Below are 24262 nucleotides of genomic sequence, written 5' to 3' on the forward strand. Positions count from 1 at the left end.
GCTGAATAACGGTACCTCCAGGAGCCTGTCCAGCTATGACACTGTTCTAGCCTTGTCAGGCCCAGACCACATTGACTCCCTGCAACCCAGCCCCTGAGGGCCCCTCAGGGGCTCCCAGTGAGATCAGTGGCCTGGATACCCATGGAGCAGCCTCAGAAGAACTGATGACAGCTGCAGGGGAGACCCTGGGGCTGTGGAGCCTCTGAGTGGCCACCAGCACAGGGACAGGGGCAGGCAGTAAAGGCTGAGTTTCAGATGACTCCTCAGAGGGGAAAGCCCCATCCACCAGCCAAGAATGAAAGCCTCTGTTGAGGTCAAGGCCTGAAAACCATTGCCTGAGCATCCAAAGCGGGGCAAGGTCTGGGCAAGTGCCCAGGGCCAGGCAAGAGCTAGCCAGGAAAGCAGTGTCCAGCACCAGTCAGGGCTGCTCCTCCACATATTCCTTTCCCCTGCCACCAATCTGCCCAGCAGTCCTCAGGACCACCCACATTCACACAGGGGCAACCCCAGCCCTGTCCCTCGTGCCTACTCCTTGGTTCTTCAGGGGAGTTGCTAGGTTTGGACACACATAGCAGGTGCCCAGGCCACACAGCAGCAGCCTAGCCTACTAAAGCACCCTTCGGGGCCTTGATTTTCCTGACTCTGAAAAGGAGGAACATTCTAGTGCAGGATAGATTTTTTAAAACATCAGCCAGGGAGTAGGTGCTGGATGAGGCAGACGCCAAGGAGGCTAATGGAGAGGCCTCCAAACTGGGGTACAGGGTAGGAGAGACTTGTCAATCAGCTGATGATAACCCATCGCCAGCCTGACCGTGTGGACCTGCAGTGCTTACATGGTGTTCAGGTGCCTGGTTCGGCATCTCCCGGAGTCACCTTGCATATATGTGCCTATACATGCCACATACATCCTACATGCCCCTCAGAGGGAGTGCCAAATGAGGTTGAGGAGAGAGAAAAATTCATCCTCTGTCCTGAAGACAAATTTTCCCTCTCCTGGAGAGGCCAGGGTGGCAAGACAAGAGTGGTAACTACCTAGGGAGGTGCATGGTTCTAGGAGCCTGAGAAGTGTAGCCCTGATCCCTGGGCTGCCTCAAGCGCCTACTTGGAGCTCCCAAGACCCTTAGGTTCATAGCACACTGTGCTGTACCTACAGCTCCAACTCTGAGCTGCTGGCATGACCCAGGTGAGGGCAAATGAGGACAGTGTGGTGGGCAAGGCTGGAGCAGCCTGCACTGGGCACCAAGGCAGAGAGCATCAGGAAATGTCCCCTGGCCTTCTCCTTCCCAACCCAGGAAGATAGGGCATAGGGAGGTGAGGGTGGGTAGAGGTACACAGACAGGAGACACTCAGTGACAAGCCCTTCCTCATCTGAGAAGGCCAACTGGGACTTAAGTGAGGGAGTAGAGCCCAGGGCAGAGACCCAAGGGACAGTACTGGTGGCAGCTGCCCCATGGAAAAGCGGAGGAGAGAGAGCCTGGATGACTTATGGGGTCCAGCCACACCTCCCTCCCCAGGCTCCTTGACAGTGGAGTGATCCTGGCGCACCCCCTTGTGGTGGAAGGGAGGATGGCACTGTCCACAGCGAGGGGCCCCTCTGGTGAGAAGAGGGTACACCAGCTCCAGTTCCCTTTCAACACATCCCTCCAATTTAATCACGGCCTCAGACTCCTGGTCAGCATCTCCCAGTCATCAACCTCTGAGGGAGTGGGACTACAGGTACCCACAGAGCTATGCAGGAATGTCTCATTCCTCTCTATACAGGAGTTGGGCCAGGCGCGGTGGCTCACACCTGTAATCCCAGCACTTTGGGAGACCAAGATGGGCGGATCACCTGAGGTCGAGGGCTCGAGACCAGCCTGACCAACATGGAGAAACCCTGTCTCTAGTAAACAAACACACACACACACACACACACACACACACACACACACACACACAAAATTAGCCAGGCATGGTGGTGCATGCCTGTAATCTTAGCTACTCAGGAGGCTGAGGCAGGAGAATCACTTGAACCTAGGAGGCAGAGGTTGCGGTGAGCCAAGATCGTGCCATTGCACTCCAGCCTGGGCAACAAGAATAAAACTGTCTCAAAAAAAAAAAGAACAGGAGTTGGCCAGGCGCAGTGGCTCACACCTGTAATCCCAGCACTTTGGAAGGCCGTGGCTGGAAGATGACTTGAGCCCAGAAGTTTTGAGACCAGACTGGCCAACATAATGAGAGCTTGTCTCTACCAAAAATAAACAAAATCAGCTGGGCGTCGTGGTGCGTGGTTTGCAGCCTAGGTGGTCAAGGCTACAGTGAGCCATGATGGAGCCACTGCACTCCAGCCCAGGCAACAGAGTGAGACCCTGTCTCAAAAAAAAAAAAAAAAAGAAAAAGAAAAGAAAGAGAACAGTAGGTGGATATAAGCCTGGAAAGCCAAACCGGAGACCACATGGACCTGAGTTGGTCATAAGGAACTGGTCTGTTTTGCATGAGTGAAGACAGAGCCTTCGGAGGGACAAGGCTGAAGGGGACGTGGAGGGAAGCATGGGCATCCTCAGCCCTCTACACTCTTGCTCTCCCTCTCTGCCAGACCCTCCCAAGTCTCCAGTTCCCTTTATCTAAGTCTCAACTCCTTTTGTCTCTACTGCCTAGTATGTGTCTAATAAAAGCAAGTGCTTAATAACTCAGAAACAGGGAAATCTATGATATGGTGCATCCCTGGGGTTGGCGGGGGGAGACTTGGCTTTTCCTCCCCCACACCACCAAAGCTTAGTGGCCAGTGACAATAGAGCTGTCATGGCTGGGCGCAGTGGCTCATGCCTGTAATCTGGGCAGATCACGAGGTCAAGAGATCGAGACCATCCTGGCCAAACGGTGAAACCCCCTACTAAAAAACAAAAATTAGGCAGGCATGGTGGTGGGTCCTGTAACCACTACTTAGGAGGCTGAGGCAGGAGAACTTGAACCAGGAGGCGGAGGTTGCATGACCAAATCCCCACTACACTCACCTGGCGACAAATAGACCCTGTCTCAAAAAAAAAAAAAAAAAAAAACTTTCATCTATTGAGCATCCACTCTGGCTAGGACTGTGCTGTTGAATCCTTACAACCTACGAATAAGTGATTTCTGTTTCATTTTACAAGTGGGCAAATACATCTCTGCATCACACAGCTGTCCAGAAAGGGAGCCATGGTCTGCCTGATGCCTGGCTCCACACAGAACTCAAGAAAGGTTCTGGCAACCCATAGGGGCCCTAGGGTCCTGACCCTGAGCAGGTGCAGATGACTTACAGACGGTCATATCATGTCCTTGCACCTGTCCATTCTGGATGCAGATCCTCCTAACAAGCGGCAGTGTGTCTGACCACTGAGCTCAAAGCCCAAGAGCAGCTACAGGTTGGGAAGGGGACCTTGGTGCTATAGTAGGCATCCTGACCACAGCAGGAAGAGTGAATGGGTGGCCTGACAGAAGGCCCCAGACAAAACTATGGGAGGCAGACCTGGGCCCTCAGGGACAGTGGTTCTGTTCCATCTCATTCCAAGTCTAACAGCCATTAATGCAGGAGAGACTCTGCTATGTTCAGTGTGTGCCACTTAAGAAAGCAGGGAGCCTGGGCAACATAGTAAGATCCTGTCTCCACTAAAAAATAAAAAATTAGCCAGACATGGTAACACATGCCTGTACTCCAGCTACTTGGGGAAGGTGAGGTAGAAGGATCACTTGAGCCCAGGAGGTTAAAGCTGCAGTGGGTCATGATCATGCCACTGCAATCCAACCTGGGCGACAGAGTGAGACCCTGTCTTAAAAAAAGAAAAGGAGCTAGGCGTGATGGCTCATGCATGTAATCCCAGTACTTTGGGAGGCCGAGGCAAGAGGATCACTTGAGCCCAGGAGTTCAAGACCAGCCTGGGAAACATGGCAAAACTCCTTCTCTACAAAAGATACAAAAATTAGCTAAGTGTGGTGGTGCAGGCCTGTAGCCCTAGATACTTGGGGGGCTGAAGTGGGAGGATTGCTTGAGCCTGGGAGGTCAAGGCTGCGGTGAGCTGTGTTTGGGTCACTGCACTCCAGCCTGGGCAACAGAGCGAGACCCAGTCTCAAAAAGAAAAAGAAAAAAAAAACAGAAAGAAGGAAAGAAAGAAAGAAAAGGAAGCAAGCAAGCAGAGAAATGAGACTAATATATTCCAGAAGTGTATTATGCAATGTTTAAAATAAGGTGTTGAAGCATTTCCGTCTCTGCCATCAAGAAACCCTAGTCACCCAAAAACCTTATATTACTAAGGGCCCTGAATGGCTGACATCTGCCTATGCTAAGAGTACTTCAAAAGGCCTAGCAGGGGTTCATGCACTGGCTCCACCTCGGAAACCAGGCCCAAGAAATCGCTGAGTAAACCCAAGAAAAAGTATATGTTATCACCCACCAGAGCAAGTTCTGACAAGACATCCTGTGGCAGGGATTTGGAAACAGCAGTTATTGGCTCCTGTGGGGACTCTTACTGACTTGACCATAAATAGCTTCTCAGATAAAATCGGGCTAAAGGCCAGGCGCGGTGGCTCACACCCGTAATCCCATCACTTTGGGAGGCCAAGGCAGATGGATCACAAGGTCAGGAGTTCGAGACCAGCCTGACCAATACAGTGAAACCCTGTCTCTACTAAAAATACAAAAATTAGCCAGGCATGGTGGCACACGCCTGTAATCCTAGCTACTCAGAAGGCTGAGGCAGGAGGATCGCTTCAACCCGGGAGGCGGAGGTTGCAGTGAGCCGAGATTGCGCTATTGCACTCCAGCCTAGACAACGGAGCAAGACTCCTTCTCAAAATAAATAAATAATAAAATCGGGCTAAAGTATATGCCAGTGCAAGATGTAACCAACAAAGGGAATACAGGAATGGGGGTCAGGAGGAAAAGGCAAAGGACAGACAGAAAAACAGCCAGTTAGGTGGTCACCTGCTCACAGGAGCTGTACCTGGACAGGGGCCCTGCAGCTCTGTCCAGCTGACATGAGAAGAGTCCAGCTCTGGCCTGGGCCCTCAAGCACCCCCATCGGACTTGGGAGTCTTCAGGTGTAAAGAGAAGTGGCTTCATGGGGGTTCCCTAAGACTCAGACCAGCCCTACAATGCTGCGAAACAAAACCTGGACCACAAAGGTCCCAGGCTCTCCAGCACAGGCCTCAGCTTTGATGGCTGCTGGGTGTGGGTACCCTTCTCTTTGCTTACCTATATGTCCTAATTTTCCTTAAATATCTTTATTGAATGTTTCAAATTATAAAATGTGTTCACTGTAATACATTTAAACAATAGAAGAGTACATAAAAAGTCAACATTGAAACCTTCCCCCTCCCAGCCTCTATAAATCCCTCTCCCCAGAGGTTGTCATTCAAGACAACTTGGCGCCTGTGCTTCCAAAAACATGTGTATGTCCATCTGGTAGTCTACCAAGATGGGATTACAAGTAACGCTTTGCAACTTTTCACCTAACAATATATTTCTAAATCAGCCCTTATGGAACTTCACGCTTTGAGCACTCTCTCGTAGCATTCCATTGTAAGAATAGACCACGGTTTATTTAACCAGACCATAACCAAATCACTGGATATCCCATTGGTTCTAGTAGTTTGCTGTTACCAACAAGGCTGGCGTAAACACCTCTGTACATGCTATCCCATGCTAATCTACGGGACACAATCTTGTAAGTTGGGTTGCAGGTCACACGGTATACACATGCAGTGTTTTGACAAAGGGGTGACAATGTATACCCCCTGGAGAGTCTACACCAAGTCATCCTTCTACCAACTTTTTGGAGTTAAAAAATTATATTTAGTCAAAAAGAAAACAAGAAAACAAAAAGCCACCATGCCCCAGCATCATGCAGGAAGAGACACGGCAGGAATCTGGAGGGAGAGCCCGGCTGTCCCTCTCTCTGCTCCGCTTGCCAAACTGGGCTCTATGCCAGGTGTCCTCGTTAGGCCACACTTGTGTCCACTTGGCCCACAGTTAAGGCTGCTCTCTAGCCTCCTGGCAGGACTTGTGGGCAGAGCTAGGCTTCCAAGGCAGGCTTGCCCTGGCTACGAGCCAACAGATGGCCTGGCGCGGGCCTAACTGCTACCAGCCAGTGTACTGGTGACTTCCAGGTTAATATCTTTAGTGTTACTTCCTCACACAGCCAACTGCCTGCCGGACTCCCTCAGACATCTGAGATAGAATACTTCCCCTCCCACACCGCAATCTGCACCCTTAACTTTCCTAACCCTTCTCTGGTAGCCCCCATCTCAAAAGGATCTCCAGCATCCACCCAGTCATTTATTAAGCCAGCAGTCTGACTTCTAACCCCCTTCACCCCACATCTAATAAAAACTGGACCAATCTTGTGGGTTTCATTTCCCAAGCTGATCTCTGACCTGGTCCTTCATCCCCCCTCATTCCACTCCAGCCCTGGTTAGTCCATATTCTCCTACCTGGAGAGCTGCAAGAGCGGCTAGCAAGTGTCCTGCTTCTGGCCTGCTCCCGCAAATCCATCCTCTAGAGCCTCAGAGCAAGTTTCTTTTTTGTTTATAACTGACGTGTAACAATTTCACATATTTATAAGATACATGTGATATTTTGATACATATATACACCGTGTAATGATCAATTCAGGGTAATTAGCATATCCATCAACTCAAACATTTATTATTTCTTTGTTTTTGAGACAGAGTCTGGTTCTGTTGCCCAGATTGGAGTACAGTGGGGGTGATCCTGGCTCACTGCAACCTCTGCCTCCTGGGTTCAAGCAATTCTCTTGCCTCACCCTCCCAAGTAGCTGGAGATTACAGGCATGTGCCACCATGCCTGGCTGATTTTTGTATTCTTAGTAGATATGGGGGTTTCACCATGTTGCCCAGGCTGGTCTCGAACTCCTGACCTCAAACGATCTACCTGCCTCAGCCTCCTAAAGGGTTGGGATTACAGGCGTGAGCCACCACACGTGGCCTATTATTTCTTTGTGTTGAGAACATTCAAAATCCTCTCTTACAGCAGTTTGAAAATATATAATAAATTATTGTTAAATATAGTCACCCTATGGTATAGAACTTATTTCTCCTATCTAGCTGTAATTTTGTACAGATTAACCATCCTCTCCCTCAGAGCAAGTTTCTTTTTTTAAAAAATTAATTATTATTAATTTTTTTTTTTTGAGACAGGGTCTCTCTCTGTTGACCAGGCTGGAGTGTAGTGGTGTGATCACAGCTCACTGCAGCCTCAACCTCCCACGCTCAAGTGACCTTCCCACCTCAGCCTCCAATATTATTATTTTTTTAGAGATTGGGCGGGAGTGCGGTTCTCACTATGTTGCCCAGGCTGGCCTCAAACTTCTGGGCTCAAGTGATTCTCCCACCTCAGCCTCCTAAGTGGCTGAGATTACAGGCGCGAGACACCACGCCAGGCCCAGTGAGTTTCTAATTGTATCACACCACCAACCCTACCTCTTCCACAATTCCCCATTTCTTCACCCACCGAGGGGTTAGGTTCCCACCCTGGCTCATGACAGCGAGATGCCAAACCTCCCCCCTGCCTAGCCCTAGCCTCCATTCCTGCTCTGGGGCCTCATCCTCGCAGGCGGCAGCAGCAGCAAGCTGGAGGGGAGCAACGAGTGCAGCAGGCTGCCAGACACCACCACCAACCCATTCCAGTTCATCCGCCACTGTGCACTGGGGTCTCCTTGTGCAGCAATGCCACTGCCCAGGGCAGTGGGGCCAACATGAGGGAAAAACTTCAGGCTTGTGTGGGGCCCAGGCTCTCACAACTCAACATGCTCGTTCCCTTCCTTCCACAGAGTAAAAGCTCCTTCCATTGTTGCCTTCTGCACATCCTTCTTCCAATGCCCTCCCCGAGCCCCCAGCTCCTCTCTCTTGCTTGTAGTCACTAGATTGCCAGTACCATGTCATCTCTTCCTTTGGATCACGTTTGACTCAGAGGAATTTGGGACTGAGCTAAGCTCATCTTGCTGTCCAAGTTGTGGTCATCTAATTTCACCAATTCAATAGAGTTTCCTTTGACAAACAAAATGAAATGTATAAAATATTTCCAGGCGGCTGGGCGCGGTGGCTCACGCCTATAATCCCAGCACTTTGGGAGGCCGAGATGGGCAGATCACAAGGTCAGGAGATCAAGACCATCCTGGCTAACACGGTGAAACCCCGTCTCTACTAAACAAAATACAAAAAATTAGCCGGGTGTGGTGGCGGGTGCCTGTAGTCCCAGCTACTCAGGAGGCTGAGGCAGGAGAATGGCGTGAACACAGGAGGCAGAGCTTGCAGTGAGCGAGATCGCGCCACTGCACTCCAGCCTGGGCGACAGAGCGAGACTCCGTCTCAAAAAAAAAAAATTTCCAGGCAAGACCATACACAGAAAATCCCAAACAAGATATTTCCTACACATTAACCTTAACCTCAGAATCTCTCTCTTTTTAAAAATTTTTTTTTACCATAACTCTCATCCTTCCTGAGCAATATGTCCTTCTAAGACACCCACAGCCTTCCAGGAACCAGCCCAATGCATCTATCCAGACCTCGCTGCTGTAAACCCTCGGCACACACTCTACTTTCTCCTTCTACCTCCCAAGGCTGCTGTCATGCACGAGGCAGTTTCATGTTTCTGAGACTACTAATGCCATTCCTTCTCCCTATGCTCTTCCCACCTCTTGGCCTGGCTAATTTGGGGCTGGGGCGGGGGGGGGTGGGGGGGCAACAGCTTTAGTGAGATATAATTCATTTGCCATACAATTTTCCAACTTAAAGTGTACAATTCATGGTTTTTAGTATACTCACAGAATTGTGCAACCACCCCCACAATCAGTTTTAGGACTTTTTTTTTTTTTTTTTTTTCAGATGGAGTCTCACTGTGTCACTCAGGCTGCAGTGCAGTGGTGCAATCTCAGCTCATTGCAACCTCCACCTCCCAGGTTCAAGCAATTTTCCTGCCTCAGCCTCCCAGGTAGCTGAGATTACAGGTGCCCGCCACTACGCCCAGCTAATTTTTTGTGGTTTTGTTTGTTGTTTGAGATGGAGTCTCGCTCGGTCACCCAGGCTGGAGTGCAGTGGTGCAATCTCGGCTCACTGCAAGCTCCACCTCCCGGGTTCATGCCATTCTCCTGCCCCAGCCTCCCGAGTAGCTGGGACTATAGGGGCCCACCACCATGTCTGGCTAATTTTTTGTATTTTTAGTAGAGATGGGTTTCACCACATTAGCCAGGATGGTCTCGATCTCCTGACCTCGTGATATGCCCACCTCGGCCTCCCAAAGTGCTGGGATTACAGGCATGAGCCACAGCATTCAGCCAATTTTTTGTATTTTTAGTAGAGATGGGGGTCTCACCATGTTGGCCAGGCTGGTATCGAACTCCTGACCTCGTGATCCCCTCGACTCAGCCTTCTAAAGTGCTGGGACTACAAGCATGAGCCACCATGCCTGGCCAGTTTTAGGACATTTTTATCACCCCAAAAATAAAGCCCATACCCATTAACCGTCACCAACCACATAACATATCCCCTCCCTAAAGTACCCTGCACCTACTGTGCCCTCAATGCTGTTTTGATGGTCACTCAGTTTGCCTGTTAGACAGGCACACTTGCCCTAAGCAAGACCTGTGTGACATACTTGTATTAGCCACTCAAGGCCCACCATGGCACCTGTCTCATAGGAGTGACGGCAGGGAATGACCACAGTGGAGCAGCTGGCCTCTCCAACTGTTCACTTGGTCCCAGGCCCCGTGCTTACACTTCATAAATATCTCAGAGACCCTAATATTATTCTCATTTTACAGCTGAGGATAAATGACTTGCCCAAGGTCACAAAATCAGTTAAGTGGCTGCGCTGGGATCAGTTCATCAGTAAGGTCTTCTCTAACTGTCTAGACATTGTCTCTGCCCATCCACTGCTGCCACCTTCTAGCCTCACCTTCTTCTGTTCTCATTAAGGTCTCCTATGACCTCTGAATGGCAAAACCAAATGGAAGGCTGACTTTATCAATCTCTTGGCCACATTTGGCACTCACTACCTCATTTATTTTCAGGCTCACCTTTGGAGCTACCCACATTTCAGGGAATGACTTTGGCCTTTTTGGCAGGACCATCATCTTCCCCCAAGTCCTTTGATCAACTGAAGTGCTTCCTGGGGGAGGGTCCCATCTTCAGCCTCTACTCTTCTGACTCCATGGTTATCTCTTGGGGACCGTGGACACACCGCTACCTCAATCTCCCAAGCTCAGAACTGTCATACCTGAGCACCAAAAATAGCCTTCGTATCTCCACTCAGATGGCTCACAGATCCCTCAATTTCATCTTCTCACTCCTCCAACCTGTTCCTTCTCCTACATGCCACCGTCATTTCATTTTGCCACCTACACAGTTGCCTAAGCCAGAGATGAGGACATCAACCTTGACTTAATTCTTCCCCCAGCCTTCCTACCCAACTCTCAAGTCCTATCAAATCCCCTTCCTAAAATTCTCCTGCAATACTCCCAGCCAATGCTTGAGGTAAGGCTGCCTTCACCCCCAGCCTGGATTACTATAAGAACCTGCAAACTGTTCCTTCTGCCTCCAGGGTGGCCTCCACCTTCAAATTGCAGGTATCCTCTAAAGTACAAGTCTAATAGCTTTACTATCCCATCCCCTGCACTCAGGACAGAGTCCTTTCTATGGTTTTTACAATCCTTCAAGAGCTAATCTCTCCTTAACTTTCCAACCACACTCCTAACCACCCCACAGTCTGTGCTAAACGACTTGCCACACCATCAACATTTGCATCTGCAGTTTCATGTGACATTGCAACTGGAGATTGGCCAAGCCCAGCCTGGAGTCTCTCTTCTTCTTGCATAAAATTGTCTCTTGTGAAATAATGTTGAAAGGCACAAAGAGATGTAATGGACAGAAGACAAATGAAATCAGGGTAGAGAGGGATAAAGTGTTCTGGACAACAGCCAGCACATCACACATGGGCGCTTCACCCATGGCCTCCAACGATCTAATTCTCTGGCTGAGAAGAACAATCTTCAGGACCACTAGCTCACATGGAAGTTGAGAAGGTTACAGGACTCCTCTTGAGTGTTAATTATATTTCTTTACAACAGGAGGGAGATGTCCTGACTGGCCCAAGTATCAGGTAGAGCTCCCATTCCAAATTAGGAAACTGGCATTCTGGTACTCATCAGCTGAAGTGGTGCTACGTAATCCAGCAAGCCATTTGCTTCTCTGTATTTTCCAAGTTTCTGAGTAAGAGAAGAGCTAAACTAGCCATGGAAAAAACCAAGAATGATGTCCAATACAGTATCAATGAGAACCCCATATGACTCAGATTATGGTCTCTAAATACAACTTTTTAATAAAAAGAACCAAGTCTCCTAAGAGAAATGAAGACTACGTCTGGGTCAAGAAATGTTCAAGGTAAGATTAGAACATACGGGCATCCCAAGCCAGACGGAGTGGCTCACACCTGTAATCCCAGCACTTTGGGAGGCCGAGGTGGGTGGATCACCTGAGGTCAGGAGTTCAAGACCAGCCTGGCTAACATGGTGTAACCCCATCTCTACTAAAAATTAGCCACGCGTGGTAGCGTAGGCCTGTAGTCACAGCTACTCAGGAGGCTGAGGCAGGAAAATTACTTGAACCTGGGAGGCAGAGATTGCAGTGAGCTGAGAATGTGCCACTGCACTCCAGCCTGGGCAAGAAAACAAGATTCCATTCCAAAAAAAAACAGACATCTCAGATAGTAAGGAAGCTTTCAACAGCTACAGGGTTACATAAAAAAGACTTGGCAGTCAACTGAAAAAGCTTCCACTGGCCAAGAGACAATTTAAGCATCAATAAGGTTAATCAACTGAAACATAATAAATACATTAAAATCCATTAGTGTGTTATAATACTAAACAAATCTTGGTTGGTTTAGTCACAAAGCCTCATTAGTCATTTTTGGAGGATGTCAACGAAACAACTCATTATTTTGAAACCTGGTAACTATTGGAAAGAAGTAAGCATTTATCTTAACCTCTCCTATACAGACTGTATCTCAGGATAACTAAGTAGTTGATTACTCAAAGTTTACAGGCATAGAAGTAGTCAAGCTGGCAACTACAGAAGGAAACAGAATTAGAATAGCACTATTTTGCAACCCCCAATGAAATGATGGCTCCAGTCAATAAATGTCAATTATTCCTTACATCATAAAAAGAGAAACTAGGTATTATGTGCCTCCCAATAGAGGTACAAACATTAGCTGGATGTAGTGGCTCATGCCTGTAATCCTGACACTTTGGGAGGCTGAGGTGGGTAGATCACCTGAGGTCAGGAGTTCCAGACCAGTCTGGCCAACATGGTGAAACCCCATCTCTACTAAAAGTACAAAAAAACTAGCTGGGTGGCTGGTGCCTGTAATCCCAGCTACTTGGGAGGCTGAGACAGGAGAATTACTTGAACCTGGGAGGCAGAGGTTGCAGTGAGCCGAGATCGCGCCATTGCATTCCAGCCTGGGCGACAGAGTAAGACTCTATCTCAAATCAAAAAAAAAAAAAAAAAAAAGAAGTACAAACATCACCTATTAAGTATCTACAAAAAAAAAAAAAAAAAAAAAGAATTGAACCAAAATCTGAGCAAGCCTCTAGAACTACTATTAATTTAAAGTGGGAACAAGGGACAGAGGAACAAGTTCAACTATATGTCAGAGATGGGATCAGTAAAACTGAGATGGATGGAAAATCTATAAATCAAGTGATCTAACTTCAATCTATATATTAAAATACTTGAGAGAGTATCAACTGAAATGTATGGATCATATTTGGATCCCAATTGAAACAAATCATATTTTAAAAATTTGAGACAATCAGGGGAATTTGAACACTAAATGGACATCTGATTACATTAACAAATTACTGTTTTTAAGGAAGGAGGAATAATATTGTCATTTTTTTAAATACTCATGACTTTTTTCAGAGACGCTGAAATATTTACCACTGAAATGGTATGCTGTCTGGGACTTATTTTTGAATAATTTGGGAGTGGGGATATAAATGGAACTAGCATTGAAACAAGACAAGATAATTATTCTATCAATAAGAATTTATGATTGTTGTAGTTAGACGATTATTACTTAGGGGCTCATTATATTATTGCTTCTTATTTGTATATGTTTGACAGTTTGACAGTATCCATAATAAAGTTTTCTTTTTTTTTTTTTTTGAGACGGAGTCTCACTCTATTGCCCAGGCTGGAGTGCAGTGGCACAATCTCGGCTCACTGCAAGCTCCGCCTCCTGGGTTCACGCCATTCTCCTGCCTCAGCCTCCTGAGTAGCTGGGACTACAGGCGCCCACCACCACACGAGGCTAATTTTTTTGTATTTTTAGTAGAGACGGGGTTTCACCGTGTTAGCCAGGATGCTCTCGATCTCCTGTGGCCTCCAAATCTGGATTACAGGCTGACCACTCCCCCATCAAAAAAAATTTTTTGTTGTTTTTTTTTTCGCTCTGTCACCCAGGCTGGAGTGCAGTGGCGCAATCTCGGCTCACTGCAAGCTCTGCCTCCCGGGTTCACGCCATTCTCCTGCCTCAGCCTCTCCAAGTAGCTGGGACTACAGGTGCCCGCCACCACGCCCGGGTAATTTTTTGTATTTTTAGTAGAGACGGGGTTTCACCGTGGTCTCGATCTCCTGACCTCGTGATCTGCCCGCCTCGGCCTCCCAAAGTGCTGGGATTACAAGCGTGAGCCACCGCACCCGGCCAATAAACAGTTTTAAAGAGAAAAGAGGAAAGCGAAATTCTGGAGGGTACAGGTACAAACAATACTGAAAACAAGGGTTAACATTTACCTAGCGCTTACTCTGTCCTTGGTGCTGGGCTAAGTGTTTTACATGTTGTAGCTTGTTGACATTTCACAACCTGTGTGAGATAGGTTCTGTTAATATACCAGTTGAAAAACCCAAGGCCCAGAGGTGTTAAATAGGTTATCTAAAGTAGTCCAGTAATTGGCAGGATTGGAATTCAACCCCAGGTTTGCCTAACTCCAAAGTCCACCACACTTTGTGCACCAAGTGCTGGAGGGATGGCTTGCATGAGGGATATGAGGGATAGAAATGTGTGTGAATGGCCAAGCGTGGTGGCTCACACCTGCAATCCCAGTACTTTGGGAGGCCAACGTGGGTGGATCACTTGAGGTCAGGAGTTCGAGACCAGCCTGGCCAATAAGGCAAAATCCTCTCTACTAAAAAATACAAAAATTAGCCGGGCATGGTGGCACATGCCTGTAATCCTAGCTACTCAGGAGGCTGAGGCACAAGAATGGCTTGAACTGGTGAGGTGGAGGTTGCAGTGAGCGGAGACTGCACTGCACTCCAGCCTGGGTGACAGGGCTACACTCTGTCTCAAAAAAAAAAAAAAAAAAAGAAAAGAAAAGAAAAGAAAAGAAAAGGAAAGAAATATGTGTGAATGAGCAAAGGATCCCTGAATGCCACACTAAAGATCTAGATGGTATTCTACAAGGTGGGGGAGGGGGCGGGAGGGTGGGTACCTATGTTGAGCGGTGTTATAGGAAAAATGTGTAGAAAGAATGGCCTAACATGTTTATGGGGGATGATAGAGGGTCCCCTGGGAAGATGAGAAGAACGCTGTACCCCCAGAAGCTCTGTTATAGGACAGCGGACAGCAGCAGGAGTGAGGAAAGTCAAGAAGAGAAACAACCAACCCAATGTCTATTGATGATTAATGATGTTCACCTTAGATTTAGGCAAATAAAGACCTTCGACAAGTCCCAGGCAGTCCACAAAACTCACATAAAGCTCCAACTGTGTGCCAGGCCCTGTCCCAGGCAGCCTTCCTCTATTTCTCCCCTTTTTCCCACAGTAAGGGTAATCGGTTGCTGGCAGATGCCTACAACCTAGCATCCTAAAGTGCTCTCCTTCCCCACCTCCACTCACATAAGTAAGGTAAACAACTTTTCTTGCAGATGTACGTTAACATCATAACACCTATAATTATTGTACTGCCGATTTTTTTTTTTTTTTGAGACAGGGTCTCTCTCTGTTGGCCCAGGCTGGAGTGTAGTGGTGCAGTCTTGGCTCACTGCAACCTCTGCCTCCCATGTTCAAGCAATTCTCCTGCCTCAGTCTCCCGAGTAGCTGGGATTATAGGCGCCTGCCACCACGCCCAGCTAATTTTTTGTATCTTGATTAGAGACAGGGTTTCACCATTTTGGCCAGGCTGGTCTCAAACTCCTGCCCTCGTGATCCACCCGCCTTGGCCTCACAAAGTGCTGGGATTACAGGCGTGAGCTACCGCGCCCGGCCTGTACTGCAGATTTACATTAAAATCATAACACCTACAATTATTGTATTTTTAACAGTAAGTTTTCTATTTTAAAGGTATTTATTTTCACTTTACTGGTCTAGTTTGCAAGGCAAACAATAAATGATTTTTTAATTTGAGCTCACTTTTAACCTCAAGAAGTTTCTGATGAGAAAATGTTCTCTAGTGGGTGAATCATCTGGCCATCCTCCCCCCACCCAGCTACCAATTATGAGGCTATCAGCACCTCTCCTCAAGAGTACCACTTGAGGATCAGGGATCCCCTCACATCCTGGCCACCCTTCCCTTCCGTACCACCTGCAGAGGGAGTGGTTGGCAAGGACTGGAATTAGGGACATCTCTAACTCAGTACATCTGTTGGAGCTGTGCCTCAGAAGTCAACGCCACTCTGGAGCTGTGTGCCGAGAAGAAAGGGGAACTCGGTTTCTCATTACTCTTGTGCTCAGAAACCCTGTCCCAACAGGCATCCTCCTCGCTGAAGGGGTGGGATTAATTGGCCAAATACTTGTATATGAACTTCCAGACCTGCAAGGGCCACCCTTGTTCTCCCAAACATTGCCTTCAGGAGATACTGCCCAGCCAGCAGTTCAGAGTTGGAAGAAAACCCTCGCTAAACTGGCTCAGCAATTCCCCAGGAAGGCTCACCCCGCAGGCCAACGCGAAGACACAATGATCCCAAAGACCTTAGTGTCTTGGTCGGGGGAGGGGGAAGAGGTGGGGGACTTTTCCGCTTAGCTTCCTAAGCGTTGCTACGGGACAGCTCCTGGGCTACGTCAGGGTAAAGAGGCCTGTATGGCCACACCTCGCACCGACCAACTACCCCCGAAACACCCTCTCCTTCCAAACCGCAGGGTGAGCACGAGAGAAAAGGTGGCCCAAGTAGAGGTGAACAACTGCGGTTCTTAAAGCCTTGTTTGCGTTTGGGCCCGCGCCGAGCCACAGCTAAAGATAGATCCCGCTCCCGCGCGTCGGCTATCAGCCCCAGGATTCCCAGAAAGGCCTCTCAGGCCCTTCAAGACCCCCGCTTCCGGCTTCCCGGCCTACACCTCTGAACCCTCAGGCCCCGGCCAGCCTCTATCCCCGCCTTTCGCGGCCCCGGCTCACCCTCCAGCGTCTCGCACTGCACCAGGTTGAGGTAGTCGGCCTGGCTGAGCACCCCGGCCTTCAGACCGCGCACCAGTCCCTCCAAGTAGCCATTGTCCACGTTAAAATAAAGCTCTGGGAAGAACGACATGGCTGCTGCGGGAGCGGCGGGACCGGAGAACCTGGACCGGCCGGCACGAATCGCGACTCCCAGATCAGCTGACGCCGCGTCCCCAGCGGGCTGTCAAGTGCGTCAGGTGACGCGCAAGCGCCTCACGTGACCACAAGGGGGCGTGGTTCTGAGCGGCGCCCGGCTTCCGGGTGGATGCGCGGAAGCGCGGCGCAGGCGTGGGTTGGGGGATGTCCCTGTGGCGCCTGGACGCTAAGAAGAGGACGTTTGAGGCCGGCCGCGTGGTGGCGCCCGTGGCCGCAGGGATTTGACTGGGCCTTCTCTAGCTTTCCCGGGTTTGCTGCATTTGGCGCTGCAGGGGCGGGCAGGGTAAAGAAGGGAGCGAGCCCTTCTCAAGCTTGGAAGGTTTCCAGACTGCTGGGCCAGCCTCCTCCCCAGAGGGAAACTGAGGTTCGATTGAGGCAGGAGGATAGGGTCTGGAGGCAGGGAACTTGAGGCCAATACGTGCTGAATTCTGAAGCTGAATCAAGGGAAGACAGCAAGGTCTGGGGCAGGGAACCGGAGGCCAACTAAGGCGAACTTCCTAAAGCTAAACCAAAAAGAAAAACCCCATCTCCCCATGTCCAAGTAACAAAGGATCAAAGGCCACTGTCCCCACAACCCTCCCCCTTCCACCACGTCTCAGTTGAAAGGGAGAGTGCCTTGGATTGGCTGCGGGCCAAGCACGGGGCCATCCCTTCGTCTGCATAGGGCGCCAATTCACCTTAGCCCCATTTATGCCTAGTGTTCCATTATTGGAACGCTAAGCATATGGGAGTTATTTATATCCTACTGCTCAAGGTCATGGCCAAGGTCTGATTGCAAAAATTCAAAAGATTGCAACCTCAGGCATAAATGGGTTAATTAGCCATGGACCCAACCCTTCATCCAGATAAGGGGTAACAGACAGGGACTGCAAAATGGGTACTTAAAACCCAGAAAACTGTAACTGAGCCCCTTCAGCCTCTTGCTCAGGCCCACTCCCACCCTGCGTAGTGCTTTCTCGCTTTAACAAATCCCTGCTTTCTGCTTTCTTCCTGTGTGTCATTCGTTTGTTACTTTCTGGGTTTTGTTCAATTCTTCGTTCAAAACGCTAAGTACCTGAACAATGCACACTCCCGGCCTTCCCTCTGGTAACAGGATGAGGGGCAGGCTTTGCGTGGAAGTAGCAGCAAGCAAGCCCTGGAGCCTAAGGCTAATTCGTTAGCCAGTAGTGATAGCCCCTGTGCCACGCTGCATCCTGCTTTCCCCGCACTTGCTGTACAAGATTTTCTGGAGTGTGGCTCTTCTCTACTTTTCCCAGGGGCACCAGGACCCCTAAAAGCGCCCGTGTATGTGCCTCCTATGATAGGGTAGCCCAGGCCCTGGGATAAGAGTATGTGTGGTTTCTTGGCTTGGCGACACTCCCAACCCCTCCATGAACCCTCCCTCCTTTGACGGCCACGTTTGAAATAATCACAGCCTTGGGGTTGGTCCCATCCTTTATTCGCATTTCCTTGCCCCTACCCTAGCCCCGACCCTGACGTTGGCCAGCTAGGTGCGGCTGCAGGGGTTCATGGCAGTACCCAGCTTTCGGCAGTAGCAGAAGGCATTGAAGAAGCGGCAGTAGCACGTGGCACACGGGTCACAGCAAGGCACCTGCTGTCCCAGGCAGGACTCATGCAGCCTTACGCAGCGACGTGAGGAGCGGGGCTCGCGGTCCTGCGGGTCTAGTACCTGCGGGGGTGGGGAACCAGCACAGGCCTCTAAAGACAGATCCAGGGACCTTACCTGTCCCAACCTGTGCAGGATGGCAGTGGAGCATGGGGAGAGGTGGTCTGTAGTATCGTCGCTGGCGAGGGAGTTTGGAGCTGGGGAGAGGAGCTATTACCCAATGCCCCCTCCCAAGGGCCACCACCTTACCCTTTTCCCTGAGCAGTTACCTCTGCCAAGGCCTGAGCCTCCTGCAACAGATCCTCTTCTGCCTGTTCTGCAGTTGTCTTCTTCAGTGGCGCCCGTAGGCCCAGGCCTGGGGCAGAGGATGTGAGGGCAGGAACCCCCATGCACAAAGCACCCACCTCCCAGGGCAGGGTTTGGGAAGGGAGAAAGAGGGTTTATGCCAGGGGAGACAATTTGTAACCAGAGGGTATTCAGGCCCCGCCCAGTCCCACCCTTGCTCACACTGACCTGGGAGCTCTGGGAACAGGGCCTGGTCAGGCCTTCTGATGCCCTCCAGGGGGGCCAAGCCCATCTGGGCTCCTTGCGTGGCAGGCAGTGCCAGCAGCAGGGCACAGCTCAGCACCGCTGCGGTCAGCATGGCCTGGCTCAGCAGGAAGATGCACCACTTAGTCCCTCTTCAACCTTGGAGTCCCCTCTAGGTGCCCAGATAGAGACCCCACAGAGAGGAGGAGTCCCTGCCCAACCTGAGGACTCACCTCTGCCTCCGGGATTCTTGCCTAGAGAGTTCCCGGCCACCCCGTGCCCTCGGCTTATATGGCAGGGCCTAATGAAGGGCCACACGTGACTGATCCTGCAGCCAGGCCGTGAAGGACCCTTCCTGGAGGGTGGGGGCACAGTTCAGGCCCTCACTCCCTGAACCTGAGCCTTTTGTTCTACAAGAGGAGTGCCTATCTCCAATTTGGGGTGAGGTTTCCAGGAGCCAATTAAAATTTGGGAGCAAGAGAGGGTGCCCAGGGTCCCCAAATTTCCACAGGACAGGGACCTAGGAGCTGAGCAGGGCTGGAGCCATTAGCAATAACAAGGCAGGCGGCCCTGAAAGCTTAATTTAATTTGTGGCCCCAGAGATGCTTACTCAACCCCTATGTGGCGTGTTGTTTCCTGTGCTTCCAAGAATTCGGGTCAAGGACATTGGAGAGGGTGATGAGCCAATGACCACTGTTGGGCCGGGGTAGGTGCAGAACCAGAACCTGGGTTTCTTTGGAGGGAATGGGGAGGGAAAAGCCCACCTAACCAATCCTAGGCCCTCCTGACTGAATTTCTGGTCCTCCCCTCCCTTTCTCCCTCCAGGTTTCTCCAAGACCCCCCACTGCTGCTCCTGTCCCCAAACCCCTTTCCACCTGGGGTTCCTGGAAGCCAAGGAAACAGAACGAACTGTTCCCTGGGTGGGCGAGCCACTGCAGAGTACAAAGCTTTCAGGCCGCCTGCCTCATTAGCGCTAATGGCTGCTCCCTTCCGCCCTGTGTCGTCAGGACTGTCTATGCCTGGTCTCATCAGCACAAGGCTGGGGTAAGGACTGCCCTTTTGTGGAGACGGCAGGACATACAGGACCCCACTGCCCCTGCCTTCCTTCACCCCACTGCAGAGCTGTTTATCACACACGTGTCCATCTGGGAAAGGAATGCAGGCTGAATCAACTTTGAGAGGATCACAAAGCCCCAGTGCACAAACTGGATTGGCACAAGGCAGTGGAAAAAAAGATGAAGGGGGACAGGTATGGTGGCTCACACCTGTAATTCCAGCATTTTGAGAGGCCAAGGTGGGAGGATCACGGGGCCAGGGGTTTAAGACCGGCCTGGGTATCATGGTGAGACCACGTTGCTACAAAAAATAAAAAAATAGCTGGGTGTAGTGGTGCATACCTGTAGTAGAGGCTGAGGTGGGAGGATGGCTTGAGCACAGGGATTCAAGGTTGCAGTGAGCTATGACTGCATCACCGCACTCCAGCCTGAGTGACAGAGCAAGATCCTGTCTCAAAAAGAAAAGAAGATAAAGGGTGGCCAGGCACGGTGGCTCACGCCTGTAATCCCAGCATTTTGGGAGGCCAAGGTGGGCGGATCACTGGAGGTCAAGAGGTCAAGACCAGCCTGGCCAATATGGTGAAACCCTATCTCTACTAAAAATACAAAAATTATTCAGGCATGATGGCACATGCCTGTAATCCCAACTACCCGGGAGGCTGAGGCATGAGAATCGCTTGTAACACGGGAGGCAGAGACTGCAGTGAGCAGAGATCACACCACTGCACTCCAACCTGGGTGACAGAGTGAGACTCCATCTCAAAAAAAAAATGCTATTTAAAATGAAATGAAGTAATCCATACTCCCAATATTTATATATACTGGGACATCCAAGAAATTAAAATCACACCTCATTATGTCTTTTTCTTTGAAACAGGGTCTCACTCTGTCACCCAGGCTGGGCCTGGTCAGCACCCATGCTATGGAGAGCTCTTCATGGTCTGGTGTGGACAGGGTGGGAGTGGAAGACCTCCTCCCACCCAGGTGCTCAGTGTCTTACCTCACCTACGAGCAGTGGCTGTCTTCACCTGAGTGTGTGCACACAGGTGTATCAGCCCCATGGGCAGTGATGGACGAGGGCTGAGGCACTCACAGGGCAGCCCATGCCCTGGTCAGGTCCAGTGGGGGAGAGATCAAGAAAACCCACCGCCAAAACACAATGAGCTGTGATCACACCACTGCATTCCAGCCTGGGCAACAAAGCAAGATGCTGTCTAAAAAAACAAAAACAAAACTAAACAACAACAACAAAAAAAACAGCCAGGTGTAGTGATTCACACCTTCTTGAGCCCAGGAGTTCAAGACCAGCCTGGGCAACATAGTGAGACTCTGTCTCTACAAAAAAAAAAAAAAAAAAGATTTAATTAGCTGAATGTGGTGGTGCACACCTGTAGTCCCAGCTACTCAGGAGACAGGGAGGAGGATAGCTTTGGCCCAGGAGATTGAGGCTGCAGTGAGCCATGGTGGTGGTGACTCACGCCTATAATCGCAGCACTTCGGGAGGCTGAGGCAGGCAGATCACCTGAGCCTAGGAATTCGAGGCCAACCTGGGCAACATGGCAAAACCCAGGTTCCATTTAAAAAAAAAAAAAAAAAAGGCCAGGTGCGGTGGCTCACGCCTATAATCCCAGCACTTTCAGAGGCCGAGGTGGGCAGATCACGAGGTCAGGAGATTGAGACCATCCTGCCTAGCACAGCAAAACCCTGTCTGTACTAAAAATACAAAAAAAAAAAAAAAAATTAGCCGGGTGTGGTAGCGGGCACCTGTAATCACAGCTACTTGGGAGGCTGAGGCAGGAGAATGGTGTGAACCCAGGAGGCAGAGCTTGCAGTGAACCGAGATTGCGCCACTGCACTCCAGCCTGGGTGACTGAGCGAGACTCTGTCTCAAAAAAAAAAAAAAAGTTTCACGGCCGGGTGCAGTGGCTCACGCCTGTAATCTCAGCCTTTTGGGAGGCCAAGGTGGGCAGATCATGAGGTCAGGAGTTCAAGACCAGCCTGGCCAACATGGTGAAGCCCCACCTCTACTAAAAATACAAAAATTAGCTGGGCATGGTGGCACGCACCTATGATCCTAGCTACTTGGGAGGCTGAGGCAGGAGACTTACTTGAACTGAGACCCAGGAGGCAGAGGTTGCAGTTAGCTGAGATCGTGCCACTGCACTCCAGCCTGGTGACACTCCAGCTTGGTGACAGAGTGAGACTCTGTCTCAGAAAAAAAAAGTTTCACTATGTGGGTGATTTTACTGGTAAGGAACCAGCTTGATATTCCCAGGACAATGCTTGTTGGCAAAAGGACCTTCAGAAATATGTGGCATGTCCTGGAGGAGGATTTGGGAAACCCTAGGGGAGGCAGAGCCTCCTGAGTGAGGGTGTGGGCCTGGAACACAGGGACTCTGTGCAGGGAGGAGAAAGGGGAGAGTGTGCGTGCTCGTGCCAGAGACCACATGAGGACAGAGAGGGGTGCTCAAACCCTCTCCCTTCTCTCCTTTTTCCTCCTGCAGTGTACTCCCCTTCAAGGGCCCTGTTCCCACTTTGTCCAGGGGAGAGGGTGGGGGGTGCAGGGAAAAACTGCAAGCACCCGTGGCTCTGTCAATCAGGGTTGATTTTGAAACCCCTACCCAGCCCACTGCCCCTGCCCCAGAGAGCACAGCCATGTGTTTCCTGTGAATCACCTGTAGGATTTCCTAAGGCAGAGATTGCCTGGAGAGGCACGATCTCCTCAGTCATTCAGGGAGAGGAGAAGGATGGATGGGGGTTCTCTCAGGCTGGTGTATTGAGCCCTGAGCTAGAGGGGATCTGTGATGGTTAATTTTATGTGTCAACTTGACTGGGCCAGGAATGCCCAGATATCTGGTTAAATATTATTTCTAGGTGTGCCTGTGAGGGTGTTTCCAGAATCGTCCAATCCTTTGAGGGTTGGAATAAAACAAAAAGATAGAGAAAGTTGGTGCCATGGCTCATGCCTGTAATCCCACCACTGTGGGAAGCCGAGGTGGGAGACTCTCTTGAGCCCAGGAGTTTGAGATCAGCCTGGGTAACATAGGGAGACCCCATCTCTACAAAAAAATTTAAAAATAGCCAGGCACGGTGGTGCACATCAGTGGTCCCAGCGACTCCAGAGGCTGGGGTGGGGAGGATCGCTTGATCCCAGGAGGTAAAGCTGTAGTGAGCCATGATCACACTACTGCATTCCAGTTTATGCACACGAGACCTTGTCTTAAAAAATTTTTTTAAAAAAAGAAAGAAAACTGAAAACAATCCAAATATCCATCAACAGCAAAATGGATAATAACATTATATTGATATAATTGGGCCAGGTACAACAGTGGCTCACACCTGTAATCCTGGCACTTTGGAAGGCCGAGACGGGTGGATCACTTGAGCTCAGGAGTTCAAGACCAGCCTGAGCAACATGACAAAACCCTGTCTCTTCAAAAATTACAAAAATTAGCCAGACATGGTGGCGCAAGCCTGTAGTCCCAGCTTCCCGAGAGACTGAGGTGGGAGGATTGCTTGAATCCAGGAGGCAGAGGTTGCAGTGAACCAAGATTGCACCACTGCATTCCAGCATGGGTGACAGAGTGAGACCCTATCTCAAACAAACAAACAAACAAAAGTATGTTTATATAATTGACAACTATACAGCAATGAAAAGAGAATGAACTGCTGCTACACACTGCAACATGAATGAATTGCACAGACATAAGGTTGAATGAAAGAAGCATGCTGCAGAAGGGAGTGAGGATAGAATGATTCCAGCCCTATGACATTCAGACCCAAGCAAAATTATAATAAATGGTGATAAAACACAACAGCGGTTAACTCTGGGAGGGTGGGGAATTATTGACTGAGGGGGGAAATGAGGAAAACATGTGAGGCGTTGGAAAGGTTTTGTATCTTGATCTGAGTGGTGGTCACACAGGTATATAAGTATGTAAAATTTCATTAAGCTGCACATTTAAGACTTGTGTATTTTGCTAAGTGCAGTGGCTCACACCTGTAATCCCAGCACTTTGGGAGGCCAAAGTGGGCAGATCACCTGAGATCAGGAGTTCGAGACCAGCCTGGCCAATATAGCAAACCTCGTCTCCACTAAAAATAAAAAATTAGCCAGATGTGGTGGTGTGTGCCTGTAGTCCCAGCTACTCAGGAGGCTGAGGCAGAAGAATCACTTGAACCCAGGAGGCGGAGGTTGCAGTCAGCCAAGATCGTGCCACTGCACTCCAGCCTGGGTGACAGAGTGAGACTCCATCTCAAAAAAAAATAAAAAATAAAAAAAGTATTGTATTTTTTGCTGGATATTGTGTCTCAATGAAAACATTTTTTCTTTTCCTTTATTAGTGGCTCAAAAAATAATGGAGTGTCTGGCTGGACATGGTGGCTCCCACCTGTAATCCCAGCACTTTGGGAGGCTGAGGCGGGTGGATCACAAGGTCAGGTCAGGAGTTCGAGACC

At 49.8% G+C, this 24262-nt stretch overlaps 2 protein-coding genes across 2 annotated transcripts in view; both read right to left on the reverse strand.

Annotated features, from left to right (window-relative positions):
• Positions 1 to 16645, reverse strand: part of ATP6V0D1 (ATPase H+ transporting V0 subunit d1) — a 43145-nt gene extending 26500 nt beyond the window's left edge. The window contains exon 1 of the mRNA XM_032157657.2: positions 16421 to 16645. Within this exon, the coding sequence (XP_032013548.1) occupies positions 16421 to 16550 (130 nt within the window). The 5' untranslated portion in view covers positions 16551 to 16645. The remainder of the gene's footprint in view (positions 1 to 16420) is intronic.
• A 1391-nt stretch (positions 16646 to 18036) lies between these two features.
• On the reverse strand, positions 18037 to 19013 carry AGRP (agouti related neuropeptide). The gene is made up of 4 exons (XM_032157658.2): positions 18983 to 19013; positions 18735 to 18867; positions 18491 to 18576; positions 18037 to 18284 (listed from the first exon to the last, which is right to left on the reverse strand). The coding sequence occupies exons 2-4, from the start codon at positions 18862 to 18864 to the stop codon at positions 18102 to 18104; spliced, it is 399 nt and encodes a 132-aa protein (XP_032013549.1). The 5' UTR covers positions 18865 to 18867; positions 18983 to 19013; the 3' UTR covers positions 18037 to 18101.
• Positions 19014 to 24262: the final 5249 nt, after the last annotated feature.

The sequence above is a fragment of the Hylobates moloch genome, unplaced genomic scaffold, assembly GCF_009828535.3.
Source record: "Hylobates moloch isolate HMO894 unplaced genomic scaffold, HMol_V3 SCAFFOLD_6, whole genome shotgun sequence".
In the NCBI taxonomy this organism is placed as follows: domain Eukaryota; kingdom Metazoa; phylum Chordata; class Mammalia; order Primates; family Hylobatidae; genus Hylobates; species Hylobates moloch.